Below are 18,640 nucleotides of genomic sequence, written 5' to 3' on the forward strand. Positions count from 1 at the left end.
ACCTGCACACATAGTCATCAGGTTATCTAAGTCAAGACGAAGGAAAAAATCTTAAGAGTTGTGAGGCAAAAGCATCAGGTAACCTAAAAAGGAAAACCTATCAGATTAACAGCAGATTTCTCAGCAGAAACCCTACAAGGCAGAAAGGATTGGGGACCCATTTTTAGCCTCCTTAAACAAAACAATTATTACCCAAGAATGTTATATTCAGAGAAACTAAGCTTCATAAATGAAGGAAAGATACAGTATTTTCGAGACAAATAAATGCTGAAAGAATGTGTCACTCCCAAGTCAGCACTGCAAGAATTTCTAAAAGGAGCTCTAAATCCTGAAGTACACCAAAGTAGAACCTCCTTAAAGCATAAATCTCACAGGACCTATATAACAATAACACAATGAAAAAAAACTTGGGTATTCAGGCAACAAATAGCACAATGAATAGAATACTACCTCACATCTCTATACTAACATTGAATGTAAATGTCTTAAATGCTCCACTTAAAATATACAGAATGGCAAAATGGATAAGAATTCACCAACCAAGTTTCTGCTGTCTTCAGGAGACTCACCCAACACACAAGGACTCATGTAAACTTAAGGTAAAGGGGTAGAAAAAGGTATTCCATGCAAATGGAGACCAAAAGCGAGCAGGAGTAGGTATTTTTGTATCAGACAAAACAAACTTTAAAGCAACAGCAGTTAAAAATAAACAAAGTGGAACATTATATAATGTTAAAAGGACTAGTTCAACAGGAAAATATCACAATCCTAAATATATATGTGCCAAATACTGGAGCTCCCAAATTTATAAAACAGTTACCACTAGATCTAAGAAATGAGATAGCTAGCAAAACAGTAATAGTGGGGGACTTTAATACCCCACTGACAGCACTAGACAGGTCATCAAGACAGAAAGTCAACAAAGAAACAATAGACCTAAACTTGACAGATATTTACAAAACAGTCTACCCAACAACTGCAGAATATACATTCTATTCATCAGCACATGAAATATTCCCCAAAATAGACCATATGATAGGCCACACAACAAGTATCAGTAAATTTAAGAAAATCAAAATTATATCAAGTACTCTTTCAGACCACACTGGAATAAAATTGGAAATCAACTCCAAAAGGAAGCCACAAAACCATGCAAATACATGGAAATTAAATAACCTGCTCCTCAATGATCACTGGGTCAACAAGGAAATCAAGATGGAAATTAAAAAGTTCTTTGAACTGAACGATAATAGTAACACAACCTATCGAAACCTCTGGGATACAGTAAAAGTAGCACTAAGAGGAAAGTTCATAGCACTAAATGCCTATATCAAGAAGTCTGAAAGAGCACAAATAGATAATCTAAGGTCATACCTCCTACCTCCTGGAACTGGAGAAACAAGAACTATCCATCCCAGAAGAAGAAAAGAGATAACGAAGATCAGAGGAGAACTAAAAGAAATTGAAAGAACAAAAAAAAATACAAAAGACAGATGAAACAAAGAACTGGTTTTTGAAAAGATAAATATAGCAAGATTAACCAAGAAAAGAAGAGAGACGATGCAAACAAGCTAAATTAGAAATGAAACAGGAGATATTACTGCTGATACCACAGAAACACAAAAGATTATTCAAGGCTACTATGAACACCTTTACACACATAAACTGGAAAACCTAGAGGAGATGGATAAATTCCTGGAAATATACAACCCTCCTAGATTAAACCAGGAAGATACAGAATCTCTGAACAGACCCATAACAAGCAGTGAGATTGAAATGGTAATAAAAAAAATTGCCAACAAAAATAAGTTAGGGACCAGATGAATCCACAGCTGAATTCTATCAGACAATTCAAATTGGCACTATTTCAAAAGATAGAGAAAAGGGTAATCCTTTCTAAATCATTTCATGAAGCCAATATTACCCTAATGCCAAAACCAGGGAAGGACATAACACAAAAAGAAAACTACAGACTAGTATCCTTGATGAACATACATGCAAACATCCTCACAAAATACTAGTAAACCAAATCCAGCAGAATATCAAAAAGATAATCCACCATGATCAAGTGGGTTTCATACCAGGGATTCAGGGATGGTTTAACATATGCAAGTCAATAAATATAGCATACCACATAAACAGAATTAACAACAAATTCACATAATCATCTCAGTAAAGGCAGAAAAAGCATCTGACAAAATCCAGCATCCTTTTAAGATTAAAACCCTCAGCAAAATTGATATAGAAGGTTCATACCTTAAGGTAAAAAAAGCCATCTATGACAAACCCACGGCCAACATTATACTGAACAGGGAAAAATTTAAAGCATTCTCCCTGAGACTGGAAGAAGACAAAGATGCCTACTTTCACCACTTCTATTCACATAGTACTGGAAGTCCTAGCCAGAGCAGTCAGACAAGAGAAGGAATAAAGGGCATCCAGAGGAAGTCAAACTGTCACTGTTTGCTGATGATGTGACTGTATACCTGGAAAACTCTAAAGACTCATCCAAAAAGCTCCTAGAACTAGTAAATGAATTCAGCAAAGTTTCAGGATACAAAATTAATGTACGCATATCAGCAACTCTGCTGTACACCAACAGAGACCAAGCTGGAGAATCAAATCAAGAACTCAACCCTTTTCATAATAGCTGTAAAAAAAAAATACTTAGGAATATAACTAAACAAGGACGTGAAAGACCTCTACAAGGAAAACCACAAAACACTGCTGAAAGAAATTATAGACAACACAAACAAATGGAAACACTTTCCATACTCATGGATGGGTAGAATCAATATTGTGAGAATGACCACACTGCCAAGATCAATCTAAAAATTCAGTGAAATTCCCATCAAAATATCACCATCATTCTTCACAGAACTAGAAAAGACAATCCTAAAATTCATATGGAACCAAAAAAGAGCCTGCATAGCCAAAGCTATCCTAGGTGAAAAGAACAAATCTGGAGACATCACACTACCTGAGTTCAAACTATACTATAAGGCCACAGTTACCAAAACAGCATAGTACTATTATAAAAATAGGCACATAGACCACTGGGACAGAATAGAGAACCCAGAAATAAACCCAAATACTTACAGCCAACTGATCTTTGACAAAGCAAAGAAAAACATAAAGTGGAGAAGGGACACCCTATTCAATAAATGGTGCTGGGATAATTGGCAAGCCACATGTAGAAGAACGAAACTGGATCCTCATCTCTCATCTTATACAAAAATCAACTCAAAATGGATCAAGGACTTAAATCTAAGACCTGAAACCATAAAAGTTCTAGAAGATAATATCAGAAAAACCCTTCCAGACATTAGCTTAAAGACATCATAACCAAGAACCCAAAAGCAAGTGAAACATAAACAAAGATAAATAGATGGGACTTCATTGAACTAAAAAGCTTCTGCACAGCCAAAGAAATAATCAACAGAGTAAACAGAAAACACACAGAGTGGGAGAAATTCTTCGTGATCTATACTTCTGACAAAGGACTAATATCCAGAATCTATAATACAAAGAACTCAAATCAGCAAGAAAAAAACTAACAATCCTATCAAAAAGTAGGCTAAGGACACGAATAGACATTTCTCAAAAGAGGATACATGAGTGGCCAAAAAGCATATGGAAAAATGCTCAACATCACTAATGATCAGGGAAATGCAAATAGAAACCACAATGTGATACCACCTCACTCCTGCAAGAATGGCCTACTATGGCCATTTTTATTTTTTTACTATAAAAAATAAAAAAAAATAGATGTTAGTGTGGATGTGGTGAAAAAGGAACACTTTTACACTGTTGGTGGGGACGTAAACCAGTACAACCACTCTGGAAAACAGTGTGGAGATTCCTTAAAGAACTAAAAGAAGATCTGCTGTTTGATCCAGCAATCCTGTTACTAGGTATCTATCCAGATGAAAAGAAGTCATTATACGAAAAAGATATTTGCACATAAATGTTTATAGCAGCATAATTTGCAATTGCAAAAATATGGAACCAGCCCAAATGCTCATCAATCAATGAGTAGATAAAGAAAATGTGATATATATACACCATGGAATACTACTCAACTTTAAAAAAGGAACAAAATAATGGCATTTACAGCAACCTGGACAGAATTGGAGACTATTATTCTAAGGGGAGTGACTCAGGAATGGAAAACCAAATATCATATGTTCTCACCCATATGTGGGATCTAAGCTATGAGGACGAAAAGGCACAAGAATGATATATTGGAATTTGGGGACTTGGGGGAAAAGGTGGGGGTGGCGAAGGATAAAAGACTACACATTGGGTACAGTGTACACTGCTCCAGTGATGGGTGCACCAAAATCTCAGAAATCACCATTAAATAACTTATTCATGTAACCAAACACCACCTTTTCCCCAAAAACCTATTAAAAAATGAAAAATTAAAAAAAAGATGTCCAAAGAAAAGCGACAAATAGGGAAACATATTTGCAATGTAATTGCCACTGATCAAAGATTAATATTCAGAATATGATGAACACCTACAATTTAATAAATAAAAAATCAACACATCAACAGAAAAATAAGTAACAAGTATGAATATACATTTTACAGAGAGGAAACACAAAAGGCCAACAAGCAGATGAAAAATACTTAAATCACCTTAGTGATCAGGGGAAAGCAAATTAAGACCATGGAGAGATATGATCCTTTTTCTTTTACAACCTTTTGATTGGCATTGACTAAGAAAGCTGACAAAACTAAGTGCTGGTGAAGTCATAGACGAAAAGAAACTCGTATACTGCAGGTATATGAGTTTTGAAAAAGTTTTCCATTATCTTAAAATCTTGAGCATTTATATAATATAAAACCTAGAAACTCCATTTCTAGGTAAATGCCTTAGAGGAATAAGTTTCATACAGCATGAAATATGAACAACCCTTTTTAGTATGTTCATGGACAGGGAAATGGATAAATTGTGAAATTATTTTATGCGGTAGAAACCTGAATGCCTTTCAACTACATACAGGTGATGGATAACATCAGTGACTTACAAATAGATCCCCTGTATGTAGTTGAACGGCATTCAGATTTCTACCGTGTAAATGTACAACAATTGTTTTCCTGAAAAAAGGAAGCCCTGATTTGTAGAGATTGAAGATTTCTACAATGCTCCCACCATGGCTGATTTCAAGCAGCCAAACTGAAATGGCAGTTGGTTCTCCCACTCTGGTATAGCAGCTCACCATTAAATGAGTCTTAAAAGCCTAATGCTTCTTGAACAAAAGCAAGTCACAGAATGCCATTTTTATAAAGCTCCAAAAAGCAAATCTAAATATGTTCTTTAGGAAAACATAAGTGAGAAAACCATATTTAAAGACAGGAGTCGTCTCCCACATGGTCTAGCGGTTAGGATTCCTGGTTTTCACCCAGGTGGCCCGGGTTCGACTCCAGGTGTGGGAATGCAAAGATTTCTGCCAGGTGCGGTGAAACCCCATCTCTACTAAAAATACAAAATATTAGCTGGGTGCAGTGGCGGGCACCTGTAGTCCCAGCTACTTGCGAGGCTGAAGCAGGAGAATGGCGTGAACCCAGAAGGCGGAGCTTGCAGTGAGCCAAGATCGTGCCACTGCACTACAGCCTGGGTGACAGGGCAAGACTCTGTCTCAAAAAAAAAAAAAAAAAGAAATGACAAACACAAAATATTGGTTATTCTCTTTTTTTTAACATTTATTTATTTTTTATTTTTTATTATTATTATACTTTAAGTTTTAGGGTACATGTGCACAATGTGCAGGTTTGTTACATATGTATACATGTGCCATGTTGGTGTGCTGCACCCATTAACTCGTCATTTAGCATTAGGTACATCTCCTAATGCTATCCCTCCCCTCTCCCCCCAACCCACAACAGTCCCCGGTCTGTGATGTTCCCCTTCCTGTGTCCATGTGTTCTCATTGTTCAATTCCCACCTATGAGTGAGAACATGCGGTGTTTGGTTTTTTGCCCTTGCGATAGTTTGCTGAGAATGATGGTTTCCAGCTTCATCCATGTCCCTACAAAGGACATGAACTGATCATTTTTTATGGCTGCATAGTATTCCATGGTGTATATGTGCCACATTTTCTTAATCCAGTCTATCATTGTTGGACATTTGGGTTGGAAATATTGGTTATTCTCAAGGGTAAGAGGAGCCTGGGTGATGGGATAAGGAAAGAGCCCACAGATATATGAAGGTTATTGAAAATGCCCTAATTATTAAGTGGTAGGTTTGGGGTGTTTGTAATTTGTAATTTAAATAGATCATATATACTAATAGATGTGATATATTTTACATGTTATATTTATATAAATGTTCTACAGATGTTGTATTTTTATAAGTCAAATATTAGGTAATAAATATTAAAAAAAACTGCCAAGGGAACGTAAACCAATGTTAATGTAGCATAATAGAAAGAAATGACCATAGTTAATGCATACTCAAATCTATTATAATGGTGATGACATGGCATGTTCTTATGATAGACCTTTAACCCTGACAATGAACATTGAGTAATGTGTCACTAGCAACATGGAAACCCCAGGCTGGCCATTCGTCAACACTCGCGTAGCTTCTGGAGTCAGCCTGGTTTCTGCTCATAGATATTCTTGCATGTGTACCTTCACTTACGCCATCCTTCCCTGACTAGCAATAAGGCCTTTTTCCTCCCTTCTCTGCCTATTTAGATCACCTGCTCTAAGATCATGTAAAATCTCTCTGATGTTTTCTTTCTCTCATTTCCAAATTGTCTTTGAATTGCTTCTTCTGTGTTTGTTTCTCCTACTTCCATTGGATTATATGCTTCTTGAAGTTTTCTTACGTTACCCATCATGCCCAGTACAAAACCAGGCACAAGACAGATACTATTTAATTAGTTGCCATTAATTTTTAAAATTTTATCAAAATAACTCCAACCTACCAATCTTTACCTGTATATATCCTTCAAAATCTCATTTACATAATTACTGAGTATTACAAGGACTCAAATTTCCTGGGAAATTAAATAATATATCAATAATGTGTTGCAGATTATACTTTAAGCTCCTTTCTTGAAATGCCTAATCCTGCATTCTTCACATTCAGTTATTAGTATACCTAATCTGCAAATTCCAGAATATGAGTTTCTGATTTAGTACATTCTTTTCTACTTAAGTTAGTCAAATGACTAGATTCAATAATTGAATAGTATCCAAAAGTGCTATTGTGAGTTTATGTCAACTGTGCATCCACATTGAACTTGGCTCAGGAAGGGTAAATATTTCTATAAATTGGTATAACTGTGCATAAAAAAGTCTGTTGTGACACAAGCAGCAAAAGTAAAAATAATGACTGAAAAAAGTTGAATGTAGCTAAGCACTGCAATAAACTACAGATTTTGAGGTTCCCACCAATGTGTCCAATCAACCACACAGGCTGAATTTCTAGTCCTACTCCTGCCACAGATTATTAGGTTTCTGGTAAAATTACTTTATCTTTCCATGCTTCAGTTTCTTCTTCTCTAAAATGAGGATATAAGATAAACTGTAATATTTGACAAATTTAGGGACTCATTTCCCACCCACCCATAGGTGATTTTAAATAGCTAAAAAAAATTACTCACATTTGAAAATCATATATAAAAGAAATTGCTCTGGAATAGACAGAGCAAAATAGCTTGCACATATATACTCACCTGTTACTGTTAATGAGTGATGCACTCAGAACACATAAACAACGGCATTTACTGCTCTAAGCATTAAACACTAGGGTTTTACTTTCATGGTGTCTCTGGTCCCTACTAGCTTGTTAGCTTGGTACCCTATTATTAGATTTGGGCTATTTGGCAGTATCCATTTGACTTCATAACTTTTAAAAATGGTAGTTATGTAAACTCTCAAATGTTCTGGCAGTACTTATAGTTGTCCCTTCATCCTAAGCTCAATGGGCATTACTGTATTATAGATATTTCTGGATATGGTACCAATGACCAGGGAGAATTCAACAAAAATGAAACCAAACAAAACGTAAATCATACAAAGTTACTAATACTTTCACTTTATAAATGTTCATCTTTGTTAAAAAGTTAATACTGCCCTGTAAATGTGTTCAAGTAAATTTCATGAAAGAAAGTGTCATAGAAAATATTCAACTTCTTTAAAAGCACCTAATGCAGTGCTTGCCATATAGTATTTGTTGAATAAATGGATACACAAATATACAAATACAATAAATGTATGAATGAAAGAATAAATACATAAATAATCAAGCAGAATGACATCTCTTAAAAACCATTAACTACTCGTGGAGAAGAGCTTGAGAACTTATTTATAGTATTTCTAACTTTAAAAAAATTAGCAAATCCATGAGAAGGTGGATTTTACTGTCCTATATATGAAAATAATTTGCTGTGCAATGTAGAATAGAACATTTTAATGTTATTTATTTATTAAGTCAATAGATTACTGAAATAAGAACTTCAATACACAAACAAAACGAGAAACATACTGAGTGAATACTAAAATTATAGTAGCATTTGCTCACAGTTCTGCAGAATATAATTCAGTTTTGGAGGACTTAAATTATGCTTAATTTACATCCTAATTTAACAAATTTATTGTCACCTTTACAATTGGGTTTTGGGAGCTAGAGCTTCAAGTATTCTTTACAAGTGGATTAATAGTTTTGCATTTGGTATAATTCTCCTGATTTTATCCACTAAAACTTGCTTATTTTTAATATCTATGCTCTGTTAGGAAAGGTAGTAAGTAAAATCTTTAAATTCACCTATAACTTGAGAATGATGTGTCTCTCCCAAAGTCAGTTCTATGGTGGAAGGTATTCTGTGTTCTAAAACAAAATCCACATTTACATCTACATAAACTGTGTGCCCCAGAATTTAGAAACTTGTCTTCTTGAATGTAAAATTCTGAGTTATCAGAGATAGAGAAAGCTCCATGATTCAAAAGCTATGATTTATTACGGATTTGTGCTAAGCTTTCCATTGTCTCCCTGTTGTTCAGTGACCATTAAGGGTTTGAAAGATTTCATGCTCTAATTCTCTTTACAGAGTATACATTTTATGCAACAGAAAAATCTGTCTCCATATGTACATAAAGCTAAAGGAAAATATTTAGGGCTTTATATGACTCCCTCAAGTATTAATAAATATAAGAAATTAATTTTTAAATCCAGTGGTTTAAAATACCTTTCTCTTAACTGATTTTTTTTTTAAATTTGAAAAGAAGGAGTTCAAACTCAACTAAGGAAGTTGACAGTCTTCAGGATAGATTATTTCTAGTTGCTCCATTTACCTATCCCTATCACAGAATTCTTTATAACCCATAGAAATCCTTGCTGTTCTGGTGGTTGTTATAATGTCAGAAGACATATGAAGAAGGTTGCATCATTGTTTTCACATATTTGAAAGCCACTACTCACCCACCGCTCAATATATTCAATTTAGGCTGATTGCAACTTCTTTCTTCATACGTTGAAATGGAAAACCGATCACCATTTAGTAATATGCACCTTTCTCTGAACTTTTTTCAGAATGTTCCATTCCATCTAAAAGAGAGAGCACAAAATATTACTCAAATTGTGTAACCCCCAAAAGGAGACAATTGATAGATAAAACAAATAATTATAAAATTATAAAACAGAAAAAGGGCTTTAAATATAATTATGTTCCAACAATTAGCTAGATAATATGCCAAAATATCTTGCTTTATTCGTATAACTAAGATAACTGTGGCTCTTGCACATTCCTGACATTATTGTGCCCTTCTAAATAAAAAATACTTATCATTTTTCATAAGTTGTTTTTAAGCTAAATATTATTTCACGTTCTATTTTAACTCACAAACACTATGATTTTTTCAACAACCAATTCCGTCATTTTATTCTTCTCATAACAGGTTTATATATCAGAGAATTAATAAGCAATATGTGAGTATAATTTATTCATTTTTTAAAAATAAAAATAGATTCCTTGCCTGGGACTGAAGAAGCACTAATGGAGGAGGGTGATGAATTTGAGAAAGCATCTAAACTAACAGGACCTGTAAGTATATTCATTGACTTATTTTTTTTAATTGCTAAAACTAATTTAAATTACTAGTAGGAAAATCTAAATAAAATATAATAAAGCCAGCTTTCTTACTGGTTAATTAGGCTGTTCTAAATTGTTTCAACAGTTGGGGAAGAAGACTTGAACTAGATGGGAAAAGTGAAGTTCTGGTGTTATTAACTCCTTGCTTGTCCATGTGAGCACGCTAAAAGGTTATGAGCTGCCATGTTAAACTTCAATAAGTTTATACTTACCTTGGTAGTAAAACAAATATTTTGCATATCCTGAAAGTTTATATGTGACTTGTGCTATTTTTAGTAGTGAAATGCTTGTAATATGTTTGTTAAACTATATATCTTCAATACAGTATTTTGGGAGAGAACCATTAGGTTTAAGATTTTTAATGCAATTTAAGGTTAAAAGAATAAATAGAAAAAACCTGAAATTCTATATAAATTCTAAATAAAAATAAAATTTTTATAAATTCTGAAGTTCATAAAATATTTTTAGTTTCTATAAAAATAATTAATGTAATCGCATTATCTTAAACGTAGTATTTGGACTGGGTTTGTATGTGTCTATATTCTCTGTATTAATTTTCTAGGGCTGCCGTAACAAAGTAGCAAAGACTGGGTAACTTAAATAACAAAAAGTTATTTTCTCAAAGTTCTGGAGGCAGAAATCAAAGATCAAAGTGTTGGCAGGGCTGCTTGCTTCTGAGGTCTCCCTTTTTACCTTGTAGATGAATGTCTTCTCCCTGCGTCTTCACAGCTTCTTCCCTTTGTACATGTCTGTGTCCTAATCACTTAACACCAGTGATACATCACAAATATCACCAGTGATATTGGATGAGGGCCTCCCTAATAACCTCCTTTAACTTAATTACCTCCTTAAAGACCTTATCTCCAAATACATTCTGAGGTAATTGGGCTAGGAATTCGATATATGAAATTTTAGGAGGACACAGTTCAACCCATAACACTCTCTGATGAGATTACATGATTTAAAACATTATTCAGATCATAGGACTTGGTAAAAGGCACAAAGTTTTCCAATGAACTTCATAATAAAATTAATTTTTAAAATTACTGATGAAATTAATGTATCTTTGCTCAGATGTTATTTTACCCGACCCTATTTAAAATTTTGCATTTCTCTTCTTTATTTTTTTATACAGTACTTATGATTTCTACTGTGTGATTTAATTTACTTATTTGTTTTACTGTCCATTTCTTTCTGCTATAATATAAGGTCTACCAGGGCAAGAATTTTTGTACATTTTTTTCACTTCCACATCCCTAGAAGAGTACCTACACACAGTATGCCCATAATATGAAACACACACATACATATATATGTATGTTGGATGCATAGTTTAGCAATAATTCCTCACCATAAGATGAAAACTATTATATTTTCCTTTACTGTAAAATGGTAAAATCTTAGAAATAAAAAAAAAACATGGTAACTATCCAGTTCAGCATTTCCCATCTCTTACCTTGGCATTTTCAACTGTGGTATTTTCACTCCTCTATTCAATGCAGGGATATCTAACATATAGATAAGAAAACAGAAACTCAGAGAAGCTAAGGAACTAAACCAAGGTCTGAAAGTTAAAAAACAGTGATATCAGGAGTTGGGGAATAGTCAATTTTCCTTCTACTGTACATCCTTAATATTTTTAGTGCTTTTTTGTTTCTTTTAGAAACAGTTTATTCCTGTTTATTAGATATTGTCTTCTGTTCCTCACAAACATTGGTCCTAGTTCTACTCGTGGAGTGATAGCTTAAACCTAATCCTTTTTACAATTAACGGATGTTCAGATTTTAGAAGCTACCAGCATGTCCCAAATGAGACTTAAAACACAGTCCACTCTTTTAACCAATGCTCACATTGTGTAGTTTCAAAAAGTTTCAGTACCTTGATGCTTCCTCTGAACATATCCTTGTTTGCCAAGTCCCCCATAACATGTGAATTATGCCACAACCAAATCTAGGAACGGTTCCAAATAATGTTCTCACATAGAGTACAATGAGGTATGTTGTTGGAACAAATATTATTTGGGGATTATAACCTACTGTTGCACTAATTTCATTTTTTAAGAAATGTTCTGCCACTTATGAACTTTAGTATTTCTCCGTAACCTCATGATGTTATGTTGTCCTTCAGGTTGTGATAATCTGTCGTTCATCACTTTTTGCAAAGGTTTATCAGCTGTGAATTCTACAAAGTCTATATTTCTCCCTCAAGCCTAAACATATACCATTAGATTCTTCTTCTAATCATTCTTGCCAATCAAGATATATCCTGTCTATAGTATTTGGCTTCCTTAATAATACATAAAAATGCAAAGAAAAAAGAAATTAGCTTTATTTGAGCAAACTTTTCATGAGTGATTTCAAATGGACTCTTAGAGATCTTTGCTTTTTTTCCACTGTGCTCACATAATGCTTCCCCAGTGCAAAAGTTTGTTATAGGTCAACTTTGTTGGTTTTTATTTACATTCATTAGATTTTGCATTAAAAATTATCCGATTCCAGTTAATATCATATTACACATTTAAATCTTTTTGGAATTAAGTGGAATAAAACAATACATGAATAAATGAATGAATGTCAGGACCCTGAAGCAGACAATTTCTAGATGGTAGCTGCTTTTATTATGAGGAAAGCGTGGGTTAAAATAAAAGTTAATTTTGTTAAAATGATGATATTTTAGATGTAGATTTCCTAAAAAATACTTCTGTAGTATTTCTTGGGATAGTATTTTTAGTAAATCAAGAAGAAAATTGTGACTTTATCTAAATATTACGAAGAATTGGAACAAAGCAACTCTTTTTCTTTATTACCGTAAGAAATACAAAATACTTCAAAGCAAATTTTGAGTCATATCCTGTACAAATATAAATATGCCACAAATGTTGAAAACCATTTAAGGTAGTTTCAACACAGGCTGTCTCTATTTGCTAACTTTCCATGTTGAATATTGTATATTAATAAGTGGGGAACAGACTCTTGGAAACTGTTTTTTCCTAGTGGCTTACCATGTGCTTGGAATATTTCTTGAATATTTTGTGAATATTTAAGTGACATGGAGGCAACATTTATATTTGAAGTTTTATCCTCCTCCAAATAAGCAAGTCGTTCTTCTGGAATTTCCCTCTCCCTCTCTGCTCTCTCTTTTCTGGACTGCCTCATGGTATATATACAGCCTATGCAGGTTAAAACTGTATTTGTCAGGTAAAGCCATTTAGTAAACCAACAAAAAGACAACCGTGAAAAGAAAATACCAAACAGGCAGGTATTGATTATGACCTTTTAGCTTCATAAATATATTACATTATTTTAGATCAATGATTGATGAACACTTAATATCAATGATTTTGGATTGCATAATTTTTATGGCTTTCTTATTTTTTTTTCTTTTTTGAGACAGAGTCTAGCTCTGTTGCCCAGGCTGAATTCAGTGGTGCTATCACAGCTCACTGCAGCCTTGACCTTCTGGGCTCCAGCATTCCTCCCACCACAGCACCTCAGCCTCCTGGGTAACTGGGACTACAGGAGTGCACCACCACACCTGGCAAAATTTTATTTTTTTGTAGAGACAGAATCTAGCTATGTTGCCCAGGCTGCTCTTGAACTCCTGGATTCAGGCAATCCTCCTTCCTTGGCCAACTAAAGTGCTGGGATTACAGGAATGAGCTTCCTTTATCTTAAAAAATCTATTTTGCTGTAAAAGTATTAAATAAACATATGGGAGTAAAGGGAAGATGAAGATAATTAAGAAAGACCATTGACAGTAAATATCTTACTGATTTTTTTCTTTTTTCCTTGTAAATTTTTTAAGTTATTGTATTCATTAGTCAACAATGACTAGCTCATTATAATCTGACTCTCATAAGATTTTATGTAACTGGTCATCATTTCTTACTTAAAGTAGAAAAGACAATTAAAAAGACTTCTGTAAAAAAGGTTTCCTAAAATGCCCAGGGTTTACTAAAAGTTATGCTTTTGGTATATTCTCCTCCTGGAGAGTTTTATCTACTTGGGGAAATACATAAAATTGACTAGGATGATATCACATATTTGTACAGCACTTTTTAATTATTAAGTGCTTCACATATTTTATACCAATGGTGTCTGAATTTTGTCATTTCCGTGGCTTATCACTTTGTCCTGACCACTTTGCTATGAAGTAGTGCTTACTCAGCTTCAGATGAGCATACTGAGCTTCCAGAAGATCTTGTGATTTGTCCCAGGTCACATAGACAGGGCAGGACAAAAACTCATGGTTCCCAGTGCCCAAACTGTCTTTCATAGAACTTGTTGGGATCCATACAATTGGTACTTATTTGCAAATTTGTATTTAGGCACTGAGTCACTGTTAATGCCTGTAATGAAAAGGGGATAAGTATTAGGCTATTATCAGTAGCCAATATCTTTATTTTTTATTTTATTTTATTATTTTTTTAAGTTGGAGACTCACTCTGTCACCCAAGCTGGAGTGCAGTGGTGTGATCTCAGCTCACTGCAACCTCCGCCTCCTGGGTTCAAGCAATGCTTGTGGCTCTGGCTCCCTAGTATCTGGGATTACAGGCGCATGCCACCACACCCAGCTAATTTTTGTATTTTTAGTAGAGATGAGGTTTCACCATGCTGTTCAGGCTGGCCTTAAACTCCTAGCCTCAAGTGATCTGCCCGCCTCGGCCTCCCAAAGTGCTGAGATTACAGGCATGAGCCACCATGCCTGGCCACCAATATCAAAGGTAGAATTATTCGCTGGATTAAGTAGATAGTGAAAAGCAACAGTTTGAGGGGACTGGATCAGAACAGGTAGTTTTTCATGAGAGAAAGGGATCCGTATATTTCAGCATAAGAGATAAGCCTTGCTAAGGTTTTTCAGAATTGGAGGACTCTGAGAAACCAGAGCAGTATGAAAAGAGGTCCTGGGATGGGGAAACTACTGAGAAAGAAAGCAAAAGGGAAAAATGTATATGTCTAAGAAAAAAATATCTGTGACAAGCTTAATCCAAAAGTTAGAGACTCTGGTAATTCTGGAATTATCTTGATAAAGTGTCTGCTGAGCTAGATTGGAGGTAAATTTGATTATTTTTAATCTTGCCAGATGTTTTGTGTATTAGTTCATTTTCACGCTGCTGATAAAACATACCCAAGGCTGGGAAGAAAAAGAGGTTTAATAGGACTTACAGCTCCACATGGGTGGGGAGAGCTCAGAATCATGGCAGGAGGTGAAAGACACTTCTTACATGGCAGCAGAGAGAAAATGAGGAAGAAGCAAAAGCGGAAACCCCTGATAAACCCATCAGATCTCATGAGACTTGTTCACTGTCATGAGAATAGCACAGTAAAGATTGGCCCCCATGATTCAGTAACCTCCCCCTGGGTCCCTCCCACAACACACGGAAATTCTGAGATTTACAATTCAAGTTGGGATTTGGGTGAGGACACAGCCAAACCATATCATTCCACCCCTGGCCCCTCCAAATCTCATGTCCTCACATTTCAAAACCAATCATCACACCTTCCCAGCAGTCCCCCAAAGTCTTAACTAATTTCAGCAATAATCCAATGGTCCACAGTCCAAAGTCTCATCTGAGACAAAGCAAGTTCTTTCTGACTATGAGCCTGTAAAATCAAAAGCAAGCTAGTTACTTCCTAGATACAATGGGGGTACAGATATTGGGTAAATACAGCTATTCCAAATGGGAGAAATTGGTCAAAACAAAGGGGTTACAGGTGCCGTGGAAGTCCAAAATCCAGCGGGGCAGTCAAATTTTAAAGTTCCAAAATGATCTCCTTTGACTCCAGGTCTCACATCCAAGTCACACTGATGTAAGAGGTGGGTTCCCATGGTCTTGGGCAGTTCCACCCCTATGGCTTTGCAGGGTACACCCTCTCTCCTGGCTGCTTTCATGGGCTGGTGTTGAGTGGCTGTGGCTTTTCCAGGAGCATGGTGCAAGCTGTCAGTGGATCTACCATTCTGGGATCTGGAGGACCGTGGCCCTCTTCTCACAGCTCCACTATGTGGTGCCCCAGTAGGGACTCTGTGTGGGGGCTCCACCCCTACATTTCCCTTCTGCACTGCCCTAGAAGAGGTTCTCCATGCAGGCCCTGCTCCTGCAGCAAACTTTTGCCTAGGCATCCAGGCGTTTCCACATATCTTCTGAAATCTAGGCAGAAGTTCCCAAACCTCAGTTCTTGACTTCTGTGCACCCACATGCTCAACATCACAAAGCTGCAAAGGCTTGGGGCTTCCACCCTCTGAAGCCTCAGCCTGAGCTGTGCATCAGCCCCTTTCAGCCATGGCTGGAGCAGGTGGGACACAGGGCACCAAGTCCCTAAGCTGCACGCAGCATAGAGACCCTGGGCCCAGCCCATCCTCCTGGGCCTGTGGGGCCTGTGATGGGAGGGACTGCCGGGAAGTTCTCTGACATGGCCTGGAGACATTTTGTCTTGAGGATTAACATTAGGATCCTTGCTACTTATGCAAATTTCTGCAGCCAACTTGAATTTCTTCCCAGAAAATGGGTTTTTATTTTCTATCACATAGTCAGGCTGCAAAATTTTCCAAACTTTTATGCTCTGCTTCTCTTATAAAACTTAATGCCTTTAACAGCACCCAGGTTACATCTTGAATGCTTTGCTGCTTTGAAATTTCCTCCTCCAGATACCCTAAATAATCTCTCTCAAGTTCAAAGTACCACAAATCTCTAGGGCAGGGGCAAAATGCTGCCAGTCTCTTAGCTAAAGCATAACAAGAGTCACATTTGCTCCAGTTCCCAACAAGTTCCTCTTCTCCATCTGAGACCATCTCACACTGAATTTTATTTCCCATGTTGCTATCAGCATTTTGGGCAAAGCCATTCAACAAGTGTCTAGGAAGTTCCAAACTTTCCCACATTTTCCTGTCTTCTTCTGAGCCCTTCAAACTGTTCCAACCTCTGCCTGCTACCCAGTTCCAAAGTTGCTTCCACATTTTCAGGTATCTTTTCAGCAATGCCCCACTCTACTGGTACCAATTTACTGTATTAATCCATTTTCACGCTGCTGATAAAAACATAACCAAGGCTGGGAACAGAATGATAGCAGGTGGTGAAATGCACTTCTTACGTGGCAGTGGCAAGAGAAAATAAGGAAGAAGCAAAAGTGGAAACCTCTGATAAACCCATCAGATCTCAAGAGACTTATTCACTATCACAAGGATAGCATGGGAAAGACCAGCCCCCATGTTTCAATAACCACCCCCTGGATCCCTCCAACAACATGTGGGAACTCTGAGAGATACAATTCAAGTTGAGATTTCAGTGGGGACACTGCCAAACCATATCATTGTGTTTTGTTGATTAGTATATGCAGCATTCTGTTTATTGTTGCTGTAGGAACAAATGAATGGCTTTTACCCTTTTCACTCTTCCTGATTCTTTCTACTTCTACTCACAAGTAGTGAAGTTTGGATCTGATTGTGTGACATTGAAATTTCTCACATATGCTATATTTCCCAAGGTCCCATGGATAGAAACTTAAAAAATAATGAATTTGGATAAGATACAAATATACTCTTTTCACAACTATAATTGGAAAACATGAAGATGAAGCATCTATGCATATATCTTCTCTAACACATACAACTGATGTATAATTTCAGAAAGATTGGACAGCAAGAGCATTGCTCCTAAATGAATTTCTTTTTACAAGAAAGAATTAGATGAATTACTTTTTGTTAATTTTTAATTTTTTTATTTGGCCAATGCAGTACCTAAGTCAGCAGAGTCCCTCCTGTATTTCTATTCACTGACTGAATGTTAATTAGCAGAGTGGAATCCTCTTATAATAAGTCCTGGATGCTTTTGGGAATTATGTTAAAAGAGGAATTCAATTATACACAATGAACATTGCCTGCTAAGACTTAAAGAAACTTTGGCAATCTGCTGAAGTCATATGACATTTCTCAATATGCAAGTTGCACAAATGCCTTTTATTTCTTTTCTCCAGAAACATACATACTGCTTTCAGACCAAATACTGTGTCTTCTTGGAGATTCATTCCTCTATTGCATTTCTTCTTTCCCAGATCTTTACCTCTTCTGTTGTAAGGCATGCATAAAAAGATCTATACATTTGATTCCAGGTAAGATTTGTCAAAAATAATTTTTAAAAATCTATACATTTGAAAGAAATAAAATTATAAAATCATCACTTAGGCTTGACAGGAAGCATAAAAAATTGTACTCATATAATTCCTGTATAAAATATGGGTGAGGAATAGTTCTTTAGTGGACCTTTACATTATGTATTTAACTATACATACTCCTGCTTTATATCTCCTTTCTTATTAATATTGCTACACTGTACACACAACCCTGCCCAAAGAAACATTTTGTCTGTTTCATCATACTCACAACTTAACATTTTAAATGTTCCCAATAAAACATGTTCCAGATTATTTTTCATAATCAAGTATAATTTTATGGTACATAAATTGTTGCACATATTTTAGAGGGTTTGTGATTTTATGTAAATTGATTTAAATAGTTGAGCAATAGAAGCAAAGTTG

At 35.6% G+C, this 18,640-nt stretch overlaps 1 protein-coding gene and 1 non-coding gene across 9 annotated transcripts in view; both read left to right on the top strand.

Annotated features, from left to right (window-relative positions):
- C7H8orf34 (chromosome 7 C8orf34 homolog) overlaps window positions 1–18,640 on the top strand; it is a 542,145-nt gene that overhangs the window by 375,385 nt on the left and 148,120 nt on the right. For all 8 annotated transcript variants that reach the window (XM_054499542.2, XM_063668844.1, XM_054499543.2 and 5 more), the window contains one exon: window positions 9,985–10,061. In XM_054499542.2, the coding sequence (XP_054355517.2) occupies window positions 9,985–10,061 (77 nt within the window). The remainder of the gene's footprint in view (window positions 1–9,984; window positions 10,062–18,640) is intronic.
- TRNAE-UUC (transfer RNA glutamic acid (anticodon UUC)) lies at window positions 5,374–5,445 on the top strand. The gene has a single exon. It is a non-coding gene; the product is annotated as a tRNA-Glu (tRNA).

This window comes from Pongo pygmaeus, chromosome 7, assembly GCF_028885625.2.
Source record: "Pongo pygmaeus isolate AG05252 chromosome 7, NHGRI_mPonPyg2-v2.0_pri, whole genome shotgun sequence".
Lineage (NCBI taxonomy): Eukaryota > Metazoa > Chordata > Mammalia > Primates > Hominidae > Pongo > Pongo pygmaeus.